We start from the raw sequence: 18,680 nt of genomic DNA on the forward strand, positions 1-18,680 counted from the left end.
GGGCAACTGCTTCGATCCAGCAGTCTTATAAGAAGCAGCCAGTTGCATAGCCCTCTATGTGGCTCTGGAAAGAAGGATAAAAGAGTTTGAGGCGCAAGTGGCGTTCTCGTCCATCCTCCCTGTTGAAAGAAAAGGCCCAGGTAGGGACCGTTGCATTGCGGAAGTAAATGCGTGGTTACGCAGGTGGTGTTGGAGAGAAGGCTTTGGATTCTATGACCATGGGATGTTGTTCCAGGAAGAAGGATTACTAGGAAGAGACGGGATTCACCTAACCAAGAGAGGAAAGAGCATCTTCACGGACAGGCTGGCTAACCTAGTGAGGAGGGCTTTAAACTAGGTTTGATGGGGGACAGGAACCTAAGCCCGGAGGTAAGTGGGGAAGTGTGACACCAGGAGGAAGCAGAAGGAGGAGGGTGCAACAGGGGAGACTCCGGAATTGTACTGAGAAAGTCGGGCAATCGGCCAGTTATCTCAAGTGCCTGTACACAAACGCAAGAAGCCTGGGAAACAAGCAGGAGGAATTGGAAGTCCTGGCACAGTCAAGGAACTATGATATGGTTGGAATAACCGAGACTTCGTGGGGTAACTCACACAACTGGAGCACTGTCATGGATGGGTATAAACTGTTCAGGAAGGACAGGCAGGGGCGAAAGGGTGGAGGAGTTGCACTGTATGTAAGAGAGCACTATGATTGCTCCGAGCTCCAGTATGAAACTCGAGATAAGCCAGTTGAGAGTCTCTGGGTTAAGCTTAGAAGCAAGAACAATATGGGGGATGTCATGGTGGGTGTCTGTTATAGACCACCAGACCAGGAGAACGAGGTAGATGAGGCTTTCTTCAGTCAACTAGGGAAAGTTTCCAGTTCACAGGACCTGGTTCTCACGGGGGACTTCAATCACCCTGACATCTGCTGGAAGAGCAATACAGCAGAGCACAGACAATCCAGGGAGTTTTTGGATAGTGTTGCGGACAACTTCCTGGTGCAAGTGCTGGAGCAACCAACTAGGGGTGGTGCTCCTCTTTACCTGCTGCTCACAAACAGGGAAGATTTGGTAGGGGAAGTAGAAGTGGATGGCAACATAGGCAAGAGTGACCATGAGATGGTCGAGTTCAGGATCCTGACAAAAGGAAGAAAGGAGAACAGCAGAATACGGACCATCGACTTCAGAAAAGCGGACTCCCCTGGGAGGCTAATATGAGGGGGAAAGGAATCCAAGAGAGCTGGCTGTATTTTAAAGAAACCTTACTGAGGACACAGGAACAAACCATCCCAATGTGCAGAAAGAATAGCAAATATGGTAGGCGCCCAGCTTGGCTTAACAAAGAAGTCTTTGGGGAGCTTAAACAAAAAAAGAAGCTTACAAGAAGCTTTTGATACAGTCTCCCACAGTATTCTTATCATCAAGTTAAAGAAGTATGGGTTAGATGGATGGACTATAACATGGATAGAGAGCTGGCTAGATCATCGGGCTCAATGGGTAGTGATCAATGGCTCTGTGTCTAGCTGGCAGCCGGTAACAAGCGGAATGCCCCAGGGGTCGGTCCTGGGGCCGGTTTTGTTCAACATCTTCATTAATGATCTGGAGGATGGGGTAGATTGCACCCTCAGCAAGTTTGCAGATGACACTAAGCTGGGGTGTGTGGTAGATACCCTGGAAGGAAAGGATAGGATACAGAATGACCTAGACAAATTGGAGGATTGGGCCAAAAGAAATCTGATGAGGTTCAACATGGACAAGTGCAGAGTCCTGCACTTAGGACGGAAGAATCCCATGCACCATTCCAGACTGGGGACCGACGAGCTAGGCAGCAGTTCTGCAGAAAAGGACCTGGGGGTTACAGTGGATAAGAAGCTGGATATGAGTCAGCAGTGTGCCCTGGTTGCCAAGAAGGCTAATAGCATATTGAGCTGCATTAGTAGGAGCATTGTCAGCAGATCGCGGGAAGTGATTATTCCCCTCTATTCGACATTGCTGAGGCTGCATTTGGGGTATTGTGTCCAGTTTTGGGCCCCCCACTACAAAAGGGATGTGGACAAGTTGGAGAGAGTCCAGCGGAGGGCAACAAAAATGATTAGGGGGCTGAAGCACATGACTTATGAGGAGAGGCTGAGGGAACTGGGCTTGTTTAGTCTGCAAAAAAGAATGAGGGGGGATTTGATAGCAGCCTTTAACTATCTGAAAGGGGGTTCCAGGGAAGATGGAGCTAGGTTGTTCTCAATGGTAATAGATGACAGAACAAGGAGCAACGGTCTCAAGTTGCAGGGCGGGAGGTCTAGGTTGGATATTAGGAAAAAGTTTTCCACTAGGAGGGTGGTGAAACACTGGAATGGGTTACCTAGGGAGGTGGTGGAATCTCCATCTTTAGAGGTGTTTAAGCTGTGGCTTGACAAAGCCCTGGCCAGGATGATTTCATTGAGGTTAGTTCTGCTTTGAGCAGGGGGTTGGACTAGATGACCTCTTGAGGTCCCTTCCAACTCTAATCTACTATGATTCACGTTGCTAAAAGATCTACCCACCAACATAATGAAAAGACTGACTTTTTTCATAATTAAACTTTTACCTACCGACAGCAAAATAAGAGGCACACAGCAATTGCTGCTTTGAAGTTCTAATAAATGTAAACTCAGTATTTGGTTAGTGGCTGTTTTACATTTTGCTTTAAAAATGAAGCAATTAAAAATGTAAATCCCCATTATAAACAGTTTTTTTACCTGAATGTACAGATTCAGGAGTAGATCTGTAGCTCTGTGTAGGCGACCGAGGGGATAGGTTGTGGGTTGGAGAACCGGGAACACTCTCTCCAGAAGACAGAGAGCGGTTAAGTGAAGATAAACTGCGGCTGGTGTGCAGCAATGTTGCTTGCTTTGTGATCTTCCTGAACAAAGAACTCTTCTTCTTGCTGAGAAAATAAATTAAAATTTACTCATTTGTCAAAGCTAAGGATTTTTTTACACTTAAAGGTATATCTCCCTCACTCAATTTAGTGGCGTGATGTAAACAACAATATACGCTGACACAAAACTATCACATGGAAATGGCTTTGACATAAACTACTTCTCTTGGGAACATCTAATTTTCACAGCCAAACAAATAAAAAAATAAAAAATAAAAATATCAAACTCACCTTTCCTGCCCATCTTTCGTTTTGCTTTTCTTGTTCCTCCGAGCCATCTTAGATTTGTAGCTGGGCTTGCGCGCTGGCCCAACTTTGATTGATGTGTTCTCAAAAGGGGTAGTAGAGATAGATACCTTATTTCCACTCTGTTGGATAGAAGAGATCACAGCTGTTTAGAATAAGACTATTTTTGGCAGTTCTTGGGGTTGAGCAAGTGGATTGCTAATTTATCACAGGTTGCCATGTTTTACTCCTTTGACTAATCCCCTTTCCCTCTTTGCATCTTCATCTAGAGTGGTGAGCTGGACCTCTTTACTCAGGCTTTCACAACAGATTAAATCTTGGTTTCCTAGCTGACTGGTACAGCTGCAGAGAGTAGGAGCAGCATGGGCTTTGACCTCTCTTACTAAGATCCTGAATGCCTTAACTTAACCCTTAACTTAACTTGGTAAGGCACCAAGGTCTCATGGGGATGGGTGCCAATACATACTACCAATTAGAAACACAACAATGGTCTTCCTTCTAGAAACTCATTCTTTGACACTCGAACCCGTTCCCTACTTATGTGTCTGACTCTCTTCGTGCTGATAGATATGTTGATAGATCAGGCATCCATCGGCCTGAATCTATGCTGTCTGTGTATGAAAGCACTGGCTTGGTCCCCTCAACTCGTATAAGAAAAATCCCTCATTTCTTCCTTGCGTGCAAACCCCACCAAAGGCCTGTCTCCTGGAACTGTTAAAGGGTTGATTTTATTTCCATAAATGCACTCAGCACAGAAGAAGGTATCAAAATACAAATCATTTAACTAAATGCTTTCAAGATCAGCCATTTCAAAGCCTCTTTTAAATGCTGCTGACAATAATCTTTGAGAAAACAATATTAAGAGCTAATAACATTAGCAGCCTAAAGCAAAAAAATTTAATTGGTAAAAATATGAGAGTATTTGTGTGTTAAAATGATACAGAAAGATTATTCCAGTTACACTATATTAATCTATTGGCTGCTTCCAAATTCACCATCAAAGTCACACACGTGCATCTCTTCCGGTGCCAAATACACCGGATAGGCCCTTATTTTCCACACACATTAATGGAATGTCAGTTTAAAGTGGAAGACGACAATTTTGGAGACTTAGAGAGACTGATAGTTTGCACCTGGGAATGGGGGTAAAGCAAAGGATTTTTTCAAGGCAAATATTAGGAGCCAGGTATTTAACTTATATTTAAAACAACCCTCTGACAATTCAACACTAAATGTGTTTTAAATTAGCTTTTAGTTAGGTTTTGCATGGTCTACTTTCTGTAACACATGCATGCATGCAACACATCCGGCCCTACCTTCAGGATCAGTTCCACCACTTCAGTGTGCACCAGTCCATGAACAGGCTCTCCATTGACATGGGTGATCAGATCACCTTCCCGCAGACCGGCTTCGTTAGCAGGACCTCCTTCTTCCACATGCTGCCAATGACAGGGAAATGATTTACTTGAAAATACACAGGAACACAGCAATAGCAAGACTGGACCAGACGCAAAGACCATCCAGCCCAGTATTCTATCTCCAACAGTGACCAATGCTAGATGCTTCATAGGAAGGTGTAAGAACCCCACATTAGCAGATGTGGGATAATCTGTGTCCCGCACAGGTCTCATCCTGATCTCTCAGAGTCAGAAACTGGCTTAAACCTTGAAGCATGAGGCTAAGTTTCCTTCCAGATTTTTGGTCATCAATAATTATCACTCTGAATATTCTTGATATCCATATAACTATCCAAAAAAATTAAGTCCTTTGAGTTTCAGAATTAAACATCCTGGAGAACATATTTAGAAGCCGGCTAAAAAGTCCTGTAACCTCATTATCCTTTCTGTCAGACTAGTTTCCAGACATTGAGATTGTACACATTGTGCATCTGACTCCAAATATAAGTTCTTTTCCCACCTCCCGTCATTTAGCACAGTACTTACTAAACTGTGAGGCCCTAATTATTTCATAAAGCTTTTTCCCCATTGGTGATGCTGCCATCCCCACTTTAAAATAGGGACCTGTAGCCTGTCAGTGGTGAGGATATGTTAAGATGAGGTGTAACTCATGCTTGAAACTGTTGCAGCAGCTTTCTCCTCAACATGGACTGAAGAGGTTGCAAACCACAGTGCTAATAAATACAGAATTTTTCAAGGGCAGGCAGAAGGGACCAAGGAAAGCTACTATCATTATGAGAAAAATCCAGTTCCAGATAATTTTTCTATTTAATGATCAACATCATACAATGATAATCACATACAAAGGCTGGCGCTCCTAATGAGGTCTCCAAAACACAGATCTAGAAGGATATTAAGAAACTGTTTCCCTCCACCCTCAACTGTAAAACAGTGCATTTTAAATAATATATACCATTTTGGGGGAAATGATTATGGTTAGAAGTCAGATAGATTGCCAAAGAAAGATCACACAGATCGTATACAGTATAAAGGGAAGGAGGAGGGAGATGGAGAAGCAGACAGTAAAATCCCCTGCCACAATACATGGCTCAAATGAATGCCAAATCCCTGGACAATCAATGTAAAGGCACTGATGGTTTAAGGCATGTAATCAACTCCAAGTGTCTGTCTTGTAAATCCCTGTAGAGGGAGCTGATCTGCTTACACAGCTCAGGATGAATTAGCTTTAATTGACTCTCATGTGACAACCCCAAGAGACAGCAAGAGGAGATATACACAGACGCATGCTTTAATGTATGCACTTCTGGCGAAAGGAGGCAGACCTACGTTACCAGTGGCAGAAAAAGGAAACAGCTGCTGTGATCTTTGTGAAGGGGTTGGACTGCTCCCAATACAACCTAAGGGGCTTTTAAAGATGTTGTCAGTGAAAAGACTCCTTTGGGTCTGAATAAGGACAGGGGATACATGGCGGCAAAGGACAGTTTATAGGTTAAACCTGCAATCCTGAAAGAAAGAATTCCTGGCCCCTAAGAGCATTCTTGTTAGAAAAGCAGCGACCTACCCAGACCATGTGGTGCACGGCGTAGATGTCACTATCCCCCATGTAGACTCGAATAGCACGAAGGGTAAAGCCATATTTCTTTCCAGCCCGATGGATTATGATTGGTGGTTTTGGGTTTGTGATAGCAGGAGAAAAGTCTCGGCTTGGTGAGGAGTCCCTTGAAGATGGGTTGGAGGACAGAGAATGAGGTGACATTGGACTAGCCAATGGGGAGCAAGTGTGGTGATCTACAGTGATGATACAAAGGAGTGCAAATTAGAAAGCCTGACCTTCAAAGGGAGATATAACTCTTGTGAAAACATTAATAGGAAATGAAATGTTCCTCATGTTTTTACAAAGCTAGTGAAAGTGGCATTAAAAATTCCTTTACTATCAAATGTATTAGGGTTCATTTCCCGCTGTCTGTTTAATTAATAATTGCTCTAAAAGGTCAAAATCAGTGCTGTTTCCAAAAAAAGTGAATGCTTGTTAATATGTACTTAGCGCAGCATCCTTCTTTGCCAACTAGGATTACAGCCGGGTCAGTGCGCCCATTATGGAAAGCTATTTTCAGGAATTCATTACCGAGACATACATATTTGCTCCGGGCAGAATCCTGAAGTATACAATTTCAGTCTACCGAAGATTTCTTTTTACTATATTTTATATATATATTTATGGGTTGACAGTTTCTAGATTAGAGAATACACAGTTCAAATAAACAGCACACATGGTGCGGGTCACTTGTCCGTCCAATGTAACTCAAAACCAATCTGGACTTAAAAAATGAAATTTGATATGAGGTCGGATTACAACTGGATCAATGTAATAGTGGGCTTTTAATTCCGAAGGGGCAAAATATTTACAAGTTGGAGGCAGTTAATGCGGGAGTATTGTAATGATTTAAAAATAATAATATAAATGAGCAGCTGTAGAACCCCGCTGGCACTATTACTTACATGGGTGAGAGTCTACTGGCCCATTGTTACTAATATTATTAGCAATAACACGTGTATTAAAATAGTCTTACCATATGTAGATAAGCTGATAAAATAATTTACATTACAACATATACAAAAATATGAACTGAATACACAACTTCTGTATTCGTCTGGGAAAACTGCCACATGGGTGAAACGAACACTGCATCGTAGGAGTATTATACACCCTTGTAAAAAGCGACCATTAAGAAACACCTGCTGAGCCTCCAGTACGTATTTACCTGACAGATGAGAACAGTTCTGTCGGAGCCTCTGCTGGGTAATGAAATAAGCATTTTAGAGAATTTCATGAGGGAGCTGGTAGTTAAAAAAGCAACCAATCCTCAAACGACCGGAAATGAAATGCAAGTCATCAGAATGCTGTCAAACAGCTATCTTCTATCTGTCTCCCGCATTCCAGCAGAGACAATATAGCTCGTAATGTTCTACCAGGACATTGTGCTGGCCTGACACACTGACACTGGCGGCTTTGCTGCAAATTCCAGGGACAGAATTTCTCCCAGAGAGACTTCTGATGAACCACAGTCCTTTCTTACTTAAAGTGTATTTAATCCTCTCATCTCAACATTCCTGAATGCACCAGATACGTATGATTTCAACAAAACGTTAGGGATAGCAGGTGCAGGGAAGTAGCAGCAAAAGGGTTAAACTTGTTTTGGCTGTAATTTGAATAGATATTCTTGCTGCATCATTGTCTTGAGACCAACCAAAGTTCTTGGAGCCAATTTAAACAAAAGAAGCTGTTACCGAGACAGTAAGACACAGCTGTCATTTGTGGTAGCTTTAGTCACAAGATCACAAGTACATCTGAGTCTTCAGCAAAATAATACTCATTTTTCATGTAAGTGGCAAATACGCAGGAGTCCCAATTGCTCTTCCTTCAGGAACGATATCTTTATTGGCAGGAGCAAAAAAACATGGAGATCCTGTCTGCAGGTCTTTTGTTTAATGCATTCAGATTTTTACAATATCTAACTGTGGTTTCTTTCTTACCTGAGGGAATCAGAAGGGAGAGAGCTGTAGCTGATGCTGATTTAATCACTTTATTGACAGGTCTTGAGGTACGTTTCTCCCCCGATTCCCCGGAGAGCAACCGGTGCCGTGCCCGCCGTACTGCCAAGTCGCTGATGGCTTTTGGAGTGGTAAAGTCTGGACCCTCATTGCTATTGCTACGAGTGCGCTGATCAGAGAAATCGGCAGTACTCCCGGCTATAGTTTAAATTAAAGTAGATTAGAACCACAGGGAATTCCCAACAGCGCATTCCCCCGCAGGCAAAAGATATGACATCAAAGTCATGTTTACATGTAGTCTAACAGTGAATTTTCCTCAGAAGCAAGCCCAAGGCTTGAATTCTTATTTACAGAAACTTATAACCACTGGCGTTCTTCAGTATGCTGAGGATTACCAGTTTTTCTTTTGTTGGAAAGCCCATTCATGAAACTAAATTGCTGCAGTAATAAAGTTAGATAAAGCCCAACTCTACAGTACAACCTCAAAAGAAGTAAGGCATTCAGATAGGACTGTTTATGCATGCAAATAACCAGGGGAGTGATTTGAGGACAGTACTCTAATTATTTGTATTACTAGCAAGAACTGCCAACCTTGAAGGCTATAATGGGCAACTACAGATTATGCTAATAACATAAAATTTTATGCAAATTACATAAGAATGGCCATAGTGGGTCAGACCAGTAGGCCATCTAGCCCAGCATCCTGCCTTCTGACACAGGCTGGCACCAGATGCTTGAAAGGGAGGAAAAACCCACAAAAGTGACATTAAAGGAATTTAATTAACATTGCAAAGTCAAGCACTCAAAAAAATTAGGAAATGCCAGAACTAAGTTTGTTTGTGTTGTGTTTGGTTGTGTTCGGTCCCCTTGTGTGCGTGCATTATGACGGCACAGTCTGATTACATGATCACACACTATTTTTTCCACAAGACCCTGCCTCATTTAGTGTACAATATGGATGGTGTTCCCGCAGTGAGCAGGTGTTCAATATTTTGTTTTATCTTCTTTGTTCAATGTGTGGCCCCAGGCCAGTCTTCCTACACATTATTCCAACCCTTCTCTGAAGACACAATTATTAATTACCTCCTGGGCTTCTTTTATGGTGCCAATCACTATAATATCTGGGTGCTTCATAAACACCCCTGTGAGACAAGGGGGCATTTATCCCCATTTTACAGATGAGGAACTGAGACACAGCATGATTAAAGTCAAAGGTTTCCACTAATTATGAATGTCCAAATTGAGATGCAGAGGCGCTAATGTTTCAGAAGACTTAGCAATATATAGCATTTCGTATGTTAAAGCACATATTCAGTTGCAATTGTGAGCAATGGGCACTTCTGCAAATCAGACCCTGGGTCTCGAATTGGGCACCCAGAAAACAAAGAACCCCTCAATAAGTGATCATCTGTGAAAAGTTTGGTTTAAGCAATTGGACTGGGATCTTATAGGAACTCTGTGGCAGAGGCAGGGATAAAATCCAGTTCTCCAGGACAGCAATCATCTATGACCATAATGCTGTCTTTTCTATTAATATAGAATACCAGGGTTGGAAGGGACCTCAGGAGGTCATCTAATCCAACACCCCGCTCAAAGCAGGATCAATCCCAACTACATCATCCCAGCAAGCCGGGCCTTAAAAACCTCTCAGGATGGAAATTCCACCACCTCCCTAGGTAACCCATTCCAGTGCTTCACCACCCTCCTAGTGGCAAAGTTTTTCCTAATATCCCACCTAGACCTCCCCCACTGCAACTTGAGACCATTGCTCCTAGTTCTGTCATCTACCACCACTGAGAACAGCCTAGCTCCATCCTCCCTGGAACCCCTTTTCAGGCAGTTGAAGGCTGCAATTAAATCCCCCCTCACTTTTGCAGACTAAAAAAGCCCAGTTCACTCAGCCTCTCCTCATAAGTCATGTGCTCCAGCCCTCTAATCATTTTCATTGCCCTCCACTGGACTCTCTCTCCAATTTGTCCACATCCTCCCTATAGTGGGGAGCACAAAACTGGACATAGCCAGTGACGGACTGGGACTAAAAATCGGCCTTGGAACTTAATGTACACCGGCCAGGGTGCTGCTGGGCCCACTGGTGGGAGGGGAACGGGTGGGGCTGGGAGGTGGGCGCGGCTGCCGTGTTTGGCCAAGCCCAGCTGGAGGGCCTGATGAAAGCCACAGTGGGCGGACCGGCCTGTCAGCCCTCGAGTGCATTTGCCAGAACTGCCAGATGGCCAGTCCAGCCATGGACACAATACTCCAAATGTGGCTTCACCAGTGCTGAATAGAGGGGATTAATCACTTCCCTCGATCTGCTGTCAATACTCGTACAAATGCAGTCCAATATGCCGTTAGCCTTCTTGGCAATAATGGCACACTGCTGACTCACATCCAGCTTCTTGTCCACTGTAACCTTTGGGACTTTTTCTGCAGAACTGCTGCCTAGCCCGTCGGTCCCCAGTCTGTAGCAGTGCCTGGGCATCTTCCATCCTAAGTTCAGGACTCTGCATTTGTCCTTGTTGAACCTCATCACATTTCTTTTGGCCCAGTTCTCCAATCTGTCTAGGTCACTCTGTATTCCTGCAGTTCCCTGCCTCATTCACTACACACCTTCCAACTGCTGCAACAAATGAAACGGGTCTATAGGGGTCCTTCCCTATACAACTCTGATTCATCCCCACAGCAGGTCCATCCTACACACTGTATGAGGCAGGCGCCCTGTGGAAAATATAGTATGTATCATGTAATTAAAGATTGTTCTAATGCAAAAGCACAAGGGAGCCAAATTAAGGTTGCACAGGCCATCTTAATTCTGCCATTTACTAACTTTTGAGTGCTTAACTTGCAACCTTAATAATGCTCTTTTAACAGGTTTTTTTCGTATGTCATTTCCAAAGTTTTGAATAAAGCAAGCTGAAGAAAAAAACTCCATCTTGTGATATCATATTAACACCCTCATGGATCTTCAGCAGGGTTGGGTCCTTTAGATCCACTGCACAGACCTATGAGTAACTGAGAGCAGTAGTAGGTTGCCATCCTCTATGTGGATCATCACTAGAGGAGGATGGGACACTTCGCCAGTGGGTTTCACAGATATTTGCTCACAACAGGAGTGGTGAGACTCAGAATTCTTGGGCTCCATTCCAGGCTTTGGAAGGGAGTGTGCTTTAGTGAGCACAGACCCTTCTGCCTATTTCCTTCAAATTTCACCCAGTCTGCCCTGTTCCCTCCAACCTGTCCCAGACTCCTTGCCTAGCCAGTCACAGTCCCCTCCTGCCAGCTCCCAGGCCAAGCTTCCCTTCCCAGCCAATCCTAGTCCACCCCCTGGCTCCCAGTCTCGCTCCACACCCCAATTTTCAGTCCCAGCTCTTCCTTCTCCCCACCAACCTCCAGTCCAATTTTCTGTCCCACCCCAGCTCCTTCTCCCAATCTATTCTCTCCCCCACCACTCCCCAAGGTCCAGCTCTTGTCCCCCCGTACTCAAATCAGGAGCTTCCTTCTCCATACTGCCTCGGCCTAGCATGGGGGGTCACTGAAAGCACCAGAGAGAAAGTCTCCCTGGCCTCAGGTCTGGGGACTAGACCTGGCACATGCTCAGTGCAGATGGAATCTTCTGAGAATTTAGCTGCTAAAATCTAGGACATCTATCTCTACTGAAAAGTTCCAGAGGGGTAGCCGTGTTAGTCTGTATACAGCAAAAACAACGAAAGTCCTGTAGCACTTTAAAGACTAAATTTGTTAATTTTTAAAGAGCTACAGGACTCTCGCTGTTTTACCTTAACTGAGCACATGCAAACTGCAATTTTTTTAATGGCTTACAACTTGGCCAAACTTTGGTGGATTTTCATTTGGATGGCAAAAGGCACATGCCTGACACAAAGGCCACACTTCTGCCGAAGTTCAAGTCCCTGCTCCAAAACAATGGAGGGGTACTAGAGCTTTACAAATAAAAGGTTACCGGAACTGGTTTAACATGGGCAAAACATGTACTTTTTCCCTAACCTCATTCTTGGAAACAACTGACCTGTTTTGGCTAAAGTTCTCCTAAAAATTCAGCCTGAGGCAGAGAACTGGCATAGAAAATTTCAGCCCAAACAGGTAAAGTTTTGTCAACTTATATGCAATTGAAAACAGGGTCTTATAAATGTTTGGCAACTTTACCAAGTCTGAAGAGGGACTTGACTGAAGTAAAGCAAACAAGTTTTCAAAGATTAAAAAACTAGAATTGCTTTTAAGAAATACACAGAGCCACAGTAATTTACTAGTGCCGCACTTAGCATGTAACACTAATAAGAAATGTTACTTAACGTTTACAAACTAAAATGGACTCCTCAATGGCAGCGATTCCATCCCACCAGGGGTATACCTGTCAGGGTTGAGCTGCTGATGGTTGAAGAGGGTGTTGTTGGCTCAGTGTCCTCATGCAAGTGCAACTCTCGCTCCACAGGTTGCTCTGGAATCAGCATGGGGAGCCCATCGCGTGATTGTACTGTAGACAGTAAAGTTCCATCCGACTGTTGCTTTTTGGGGGCAATTCCTTCCTCAGCTGAGATGGCAAACCGGGGCATGTCAAGAAGCCCCGAACAGCGCCGACGAACAGTAAGAGGCGGACTGGAGTCGCTCTCTGTGTGTGAGGATTCAGACACGGACAAGCGCTTACGCAGTCTGAGAGAAAAAGCATGACCAGGTCACTGGGTTGGGCTGTGATAATTAATAATGCCAAAGGGCTAGTGGTTGTTATTGGTATACAAGCATGGAAATAATGAATAAGCTCAAACCAAAACAACATGAATCCAGATTCAAGCAGCCCAATTTGGGAGGTGGGATGGGGCAGGAGGCTTGGTTTTAGGGTTGTTGTCTGGACCATTAAAAGTTCAGGGTATCTGTGAAATTCCGATCTAGATTGTTTTCCCTTATTAGCTTTTGAAGACAAGTACAAACCCAACCAAACTACAGTACAATGGAGATGACACAAATTATTACAACCATCATTACCAGCAACAGAGCAAAGAAATGCACACACTTGTACCTATCGCCTTATGCTTTTACCTGCTCTTTTTTCTTTTTAGAATTATTTTTCTAATAATGTTTTACACAAGAAAGACTTGAGCAGGATCAGTGTATGTTAGTTACACGTATAATCATTCAAGTGTTTCAGTAACGGCATCATGTAGGAAAGACATGCTAGATCTCAACTACATTAAATGCATCCATCAGACACCACGTTTTAGCACACGATCCCCCATTCTGTAACTTGTGTAAAGGTATTTTCTCCATTGGGCTGACTGACAATTATTTCAATCATTCTGGGCACAAGGGAAGTGTGCTGGAGTTCTATTTTTTGGTATTATTACATTTTGCTACTAACAGAGATGTCAGGACATATTTATTTCTTCTATTCAGAACTGTGGAAAGACCAATATTCTTCTACTTTATGGCAGGACAGAATGTGGGCAGGACTGGATTTTGAACCCTCTCAAGTTCAGAGGTGTTTTGACTGGGGATTTTGGTTCAGGCCCATCTCTGAGTCACCATTCTCAGGAAGAAAGCTTTGCTTAAGAGTAGAATACCTTTTGCTTTATTTTAAATGTTCACTGTAGGCTTACATAATATTAGAACTTAATGAGATGCTTTTAAGTAGAACAGAGATTTTACATAAATTGCAGTTATGTATCCACCTCTTCTGATTCTATCCTTGAAAGAATTTCTGTCACATGAAGAGTTTCTGATGTCTAAGTAGACAGGGAAAAAATATCGTCCTTATTTGTGATTAAATAAAAAGTATAAGTCTATTAAACTCACATTTCAGGAGAGCCAATCACCCAGCTGCGGTCCCGACTTTTCAGACCACCGAGGCTGTCTAGCCGATCATCTTTTTCCTCACTGAAGCTGCGCTTAGTTGGTGGTGCTTTCCTCTCCTCGTGGATGGAAAGACGCTCCATGCTGCTGTACACCTGCGTGTAACAAAAGCACACAAGATCCAGCTGGATGAAGCGTGTAGTAAACAGTCCTGCAAGTCCTTATCTAATCAAAGGGTATTTCTCTGCCAGAATGGAAGCTTGGTTGAAAACCTGAACTTGGCCATGTTCTTTGATTAGCTACTGCAGGATCCAAAGCAGATGTGACATTCTCAGTCAATGTAGTTGGGGAGAAGGAAGAGGCAAGATTTGGAACTGTCAGACATGTCCTTCTGCTGTAACACCTGACAGCTGCACTCTGATAACAGTGCAATGTGCAGCTGGGATGCTACAAAAGCCATTTTTATACCAGCGGTTCGATCGTTTTATGAAAAGCAGTGCTTCTAAAATTTAAGAGAAGTTGCATAAACAGGCTCCACAAATACTGAAGGCTGACATCTAGGTCTTGAAATCTTGCCACACAAACTCAACTCAGTCATTAGCATCATGCTGCTGAGCCCATTTCATTATTGTGATTCCATCAATATTGCCCCAAATTTACTAACCTTTTTAAACAAAAGTGCCACTTGCCCTCTGAAAAGTCCCAGTCTTATTACTCTCTCCTCATACGGAAGCTGTTCCATACCCCAAATCATGTTAGTTACCCTTTTCTGTGCCTTTTCCGATTCCAAACTTTTTTTTTTTTTTTTTTTTTGAGATGGGGTGACCAGATCTGCGCACAGTATTCAAGATGTGGGCATACTGTGGATTTATATAGAGTGTGATATAGCAAAGGCAGAGGGCAGTAGGAGAGTGGTGGATGGGAGATATGTGAGCCCCAGAATGCTCAGGGCCTTGTTCCCTGCTGACTAACTCAGAGCCATTAGGGGGCAATTAGGAGCAGCTGAGGCTGATTAAGGACCAGCCAGGTGCTCCATAAAAGCCCTCTGCTCCAAACAGTCAGTGCACGAGCTGGAGGAAGTAGGAGTGCCGTGCCGAGCTGTGCAGTGTTAGGAGTGCTGAGCTGCTCAGAGGAACGGACTGGAGAGCAGAGTTCAGTCGTGGAGCGGCCTGGAGGAAGGTACCGGCTCAAGAAGCCAGAAGGACTGAAGGAGGGGGAAAATTAGCCTAGGGGAAGAATGTGAAGTTTGGAAAGCAGTACCAGCAGCACATAGCTGCTTCTTGTAGGGCCCCTGGGCTAGGACCCGGAGGAGCGGGTGGGCTCGGGTCCCTACCGCCTCGCCCTGGGAAGACGGCGTGATGGGCAACTTCCCGGCCCACTACAAACAAGAGAGCGTGAGACTCACTGGGGGAAGCCGGCCATCTGCCACACGAGGCAATACGATATTCTCTGTCTTACTATCTATTCCTGTCCTAATGATTCCTAACATAGCTTTTTTGACTGCCGCTGCACACTGAGTTGATGTTTTCAGAGAACTACCCACAGTAATTCCAACATCTCTTTCTTGAGTGGGAAAAAAGTTACTTACCTCATAAATGTTGTTCTTCGAGATGTGTTGCTCATGTCCATTCAGAATTAGGTGTGTGTGCGCCGCATGCACCAGAACTCGAAATTTTTCCCCTAGTGGTATCCATAGGGCCAACTCTAGCACCCTCTGCAATGGTGCATATATGCACTCGTATATAGGGGGCTGCTGGCCCCCTCCCTCTCAATTCCTTCTTGCTGGAACTCCAACAGAGGGGAAGGAGGGTAGGTTGTGAATGGGCATGAGCAACACATCTTGAAGAACAACAGTTATGAGGTAAGTAACGGTTCTTTCTTCTTCACGTCCATTCAGAATGAGGTGACTTACCAGCATTACCTCTGGAGACGGGCAGGAGTTTGTAAGATGAAAACGGGGTGCAGAGGCCCAAACAATCTCAGAGTGGCCCTCAAATCTCTCAGCCCATGCGGCCTACAGTGAGTCTGGTCTGCAAAGAGGGCAGAACCATCAAACAGGAGGTCCTGGATGGATCGCTGGACCTCCATCGAAAGACTGGACGATTGCAGCCATGATGCCCTCCTCATCAATACCGCTTAAGCCATTGCCCGTGCCGCCGAGTCTGCTGTGTCCGATGCCACCTCCAGGGTGGCCCTGGCTACTGCCTTCCCCTCTTCCAGGACCACTTCAAACTCCTACTTGGAGAACCATGAGAGGGAGTTGGCGAACTTCTCCAGCGACTGTCAGATGTTATAATGGTAACGGCCTAAGAGTGCCTATTGGTTGGACACCCTCAGCTGCAGGCTCGCTGTTGAATACACCTTGCAGCCAAATAAACCTAATTTTTTGGCTTCTTTATCCTTAGGTGTAGAGCTCATTTATCCCTGCCTGTCACGCTCATTAGCCACCGCCACGACCAGCAAACCTGGGATGGGTGCATGTATAAGTATTCAAACCCCTTGGTGGGCACATAATATTTCTTTTCCACCCACTAAGATGTGGGGGGCAGGAAAGCCAGGGTCTGCCACAATGCTTTGGCGAGCTTCAGCACCCCATCATGCACCGGGACGGCTACTCTGGAGGACCCCTCAGATGCCAAGACTCCAAAGAGTTCATCCACTGGCTCGGAAAGCTCCTCTGTTTTGAGGCCCAAGTTAGCTGCTACCCACTTTAACAGGTCTTGTAATCGTCCAGAGGGGCAGCGTGAGAGGGGCCCGCCACAGCCTTGTCCAGTGAGGAGGATAAGGAAGCAGGAATCTGAGGGGGGACTGGATCTTCCTCTCTAGTCGGGGTGATTACTGAAGGGCTGGATGAAAGAAAACCGTCCTGGTCAGACCCGATAGCTGCCTCCGGTGCCGCAGCCCAGCCCTTAGCTGACTGCAGTACCCAGGCGCTCACCAACGACCGAGCGTATGACATCACAGTCTGAGGGAACCCCCGCGGGTTCCAATATTGCCAGGGACCTGGCCACTGTCCTTGCAGCCAGCCTCCGATCTGCAGCGGAATGGGAGACCCAGTGGGTTGCTTGCTTGGGGATTTGTCCTTTCGGGGGGAGGACCACCTCTTCTCCCGACTCCAGGAAGAGCTAAAAGCTAGCAACCATGGGGGCGCCGACGCCGCATGCTTCTCCACAATGCTTTTTGAGCATCTGGGTTCCGGTAACAGGGAGCGGTACCAGGATCCTGAGCGCTGTTCACGCCTTAACCGCGTCTTTTCCTTAGGTTTCCAAAAGGGACTTTTGCGGAGCTGGGGCTTGGGAGATTCCCTGTGAGGGCCCGTGAAGCGGTGCCGGGGGCTCTGGGCGTGACGGCATTCCGGAGATCAACGCTGGTGCTCTTCGGATTGGTACCGATGTTCCGGTGACCGGAGACTCAACCCCATCCCCTGCTGATATGGTATCAGGGAGCGGTGCCGAGATTCCAGTGACTGCTGTGAAGCCGGCGAGGAAGGGAGAGGCAGTGGTTGAACCAGTGCTGGCTTCTCCTTTGACTGGCCTCCAGTCTGGGCATCCGAGCCTCAGTGCCCTGTCCTACCCTCTTGCATTGTAGGTGGCACCGGCAGGGCCAACAGGTCCTTCATTGCTTGAAAGGCCTAAGGTGTAGAAGGGACCAGTAAACGTCACGGGCTCTGCCACTCCCAGTAGTCGGTGACGGTACCGGAGCTGGGCTTGACGCCCTTGCAGGTGAAAGTATTCTTGGGGCCGAATCAGCTTTCCCCACGGTGCCCGAGCTCTTCTTAGCCAACTTCGGCTCCTTCTCGGATGCGCCTTCCTCTTTTTCGGTGCCAGCGATGTCAAATGGTGCCATGCGGGCCCCAACACCAGGGCAGCACTCCTAGTCAATGCTGCCATACTGGGCACCGAGTCCGAGCACGACTCAGACACCGGTCTAAGTGCCAACTCCAAGAGAAAGGCGAAGAGCTTAATGTCCTGGTCCTTCTTGGTTCGAGGGCGAAACCCTTTACAGATCTTACACTTCTTGTTAAGGTGGGCTTCTCCTAGGCACTTCAAACAGCTCTGGTGTAGGTCACTCAATGACATAGGCTTCTTGCACGAAGTGCAGGGTTTAAACCCCAGGGACCAGGGCATGCCGCAGCCCTGGATAAACTACTAACTAATCAACTATTAACTACAAGTAATAAACGCTGAAATAACATATATACACACTATAAAAAACAAAGAACCACTAGGGATACTGAAGCTTGCAGGAGCAAGACAGTGTTCCAGCACTGTCACGGGCGATAAGAAGGAACTGAGAGGGAGAGGGGCCGGCAGCGCCCTATATACGAGCACATACGCGCGCCACTGCAGAGGGCACTAGAGCCGGCCCTACGGATACCACTAGGGGAAAAATTTCTGGCACCAGTGCATGCGGCGCGCGCACACCTAATTCTGAATGGACATGAGCAAGCACTCAAAGAAGAAGAGCTAATTTAGACCCCATCATTTTGTATGTATAATTGGGATTATGTTTTTCAATGTGCATTACTTTACATTTATCAAAAGTGAATTTCATCTGCCATTTTGTTGCCCAGTCACTAGTTTTGTGGAAAAGGAAATAAAGACTTATGGATTTATAAAAACCTCTTCAAGGTCCCATCTAATTGTCAGGTCCAATTTCAATCTCACTTACAGGGGTGTAAACTAGGAGCAACCCCACTGAATTTAATGGAGTGACAGCTAGTTAAACCAGTATGATACTTGAGACAGGTCCACAGAGAAGACTGGATAATAT

At 45.4% G+C, this 18,680-nt stretch overlaps 1 protein-coding gene across 1 annotated transcript in view; it reads right to left on the reverse strand.

Moving 5' to 3' along the window:
- The window catches only part of MAST2 (microtubule associated serine/threonine kinase 2), a 314,717-nt gene that overhangs the window by 6,719 nt on the left and 289,318 nt on the right, over positions 1–18,680 (reverse strand). Inside the window, 7 exon segments of the mRNA XM_067567856.1 lie at positions 2,714–2,901; positions 3,127–3,263; positions 4,458–4,580; positions 6,121–6,347; positions 8,094–8,309; positions 12,475–12,773; positions 13,911–14,062. Of these exon segments, the coding sequence (XP_067423957.1) occupies positions 2,714–2,901; positions 3,127–3,263; positions 4,458–4,580; positions 6,121–6,347; positions 8,094–8,309; positions 12,475–12,773; positions 13,911–14,062 (1,342 nt within the window).

This window comes from Emydura macquarii, unplaced genomic scaffold (assembly GCF_026122565.2).
Source record: "Emydura macquarii macquarii isolate MOO-44397 ecotype Brisbane River unplaced genomic scaffold, CSIRO-AGI_Emac_v2 contig_2805, whole genome shotgun sequence".
Classification (NCBI taxonomy): Eukaryota; Metazoa; Chordata; order Testudines; family Chelidae; genus Emydura; species Emydura macquarii.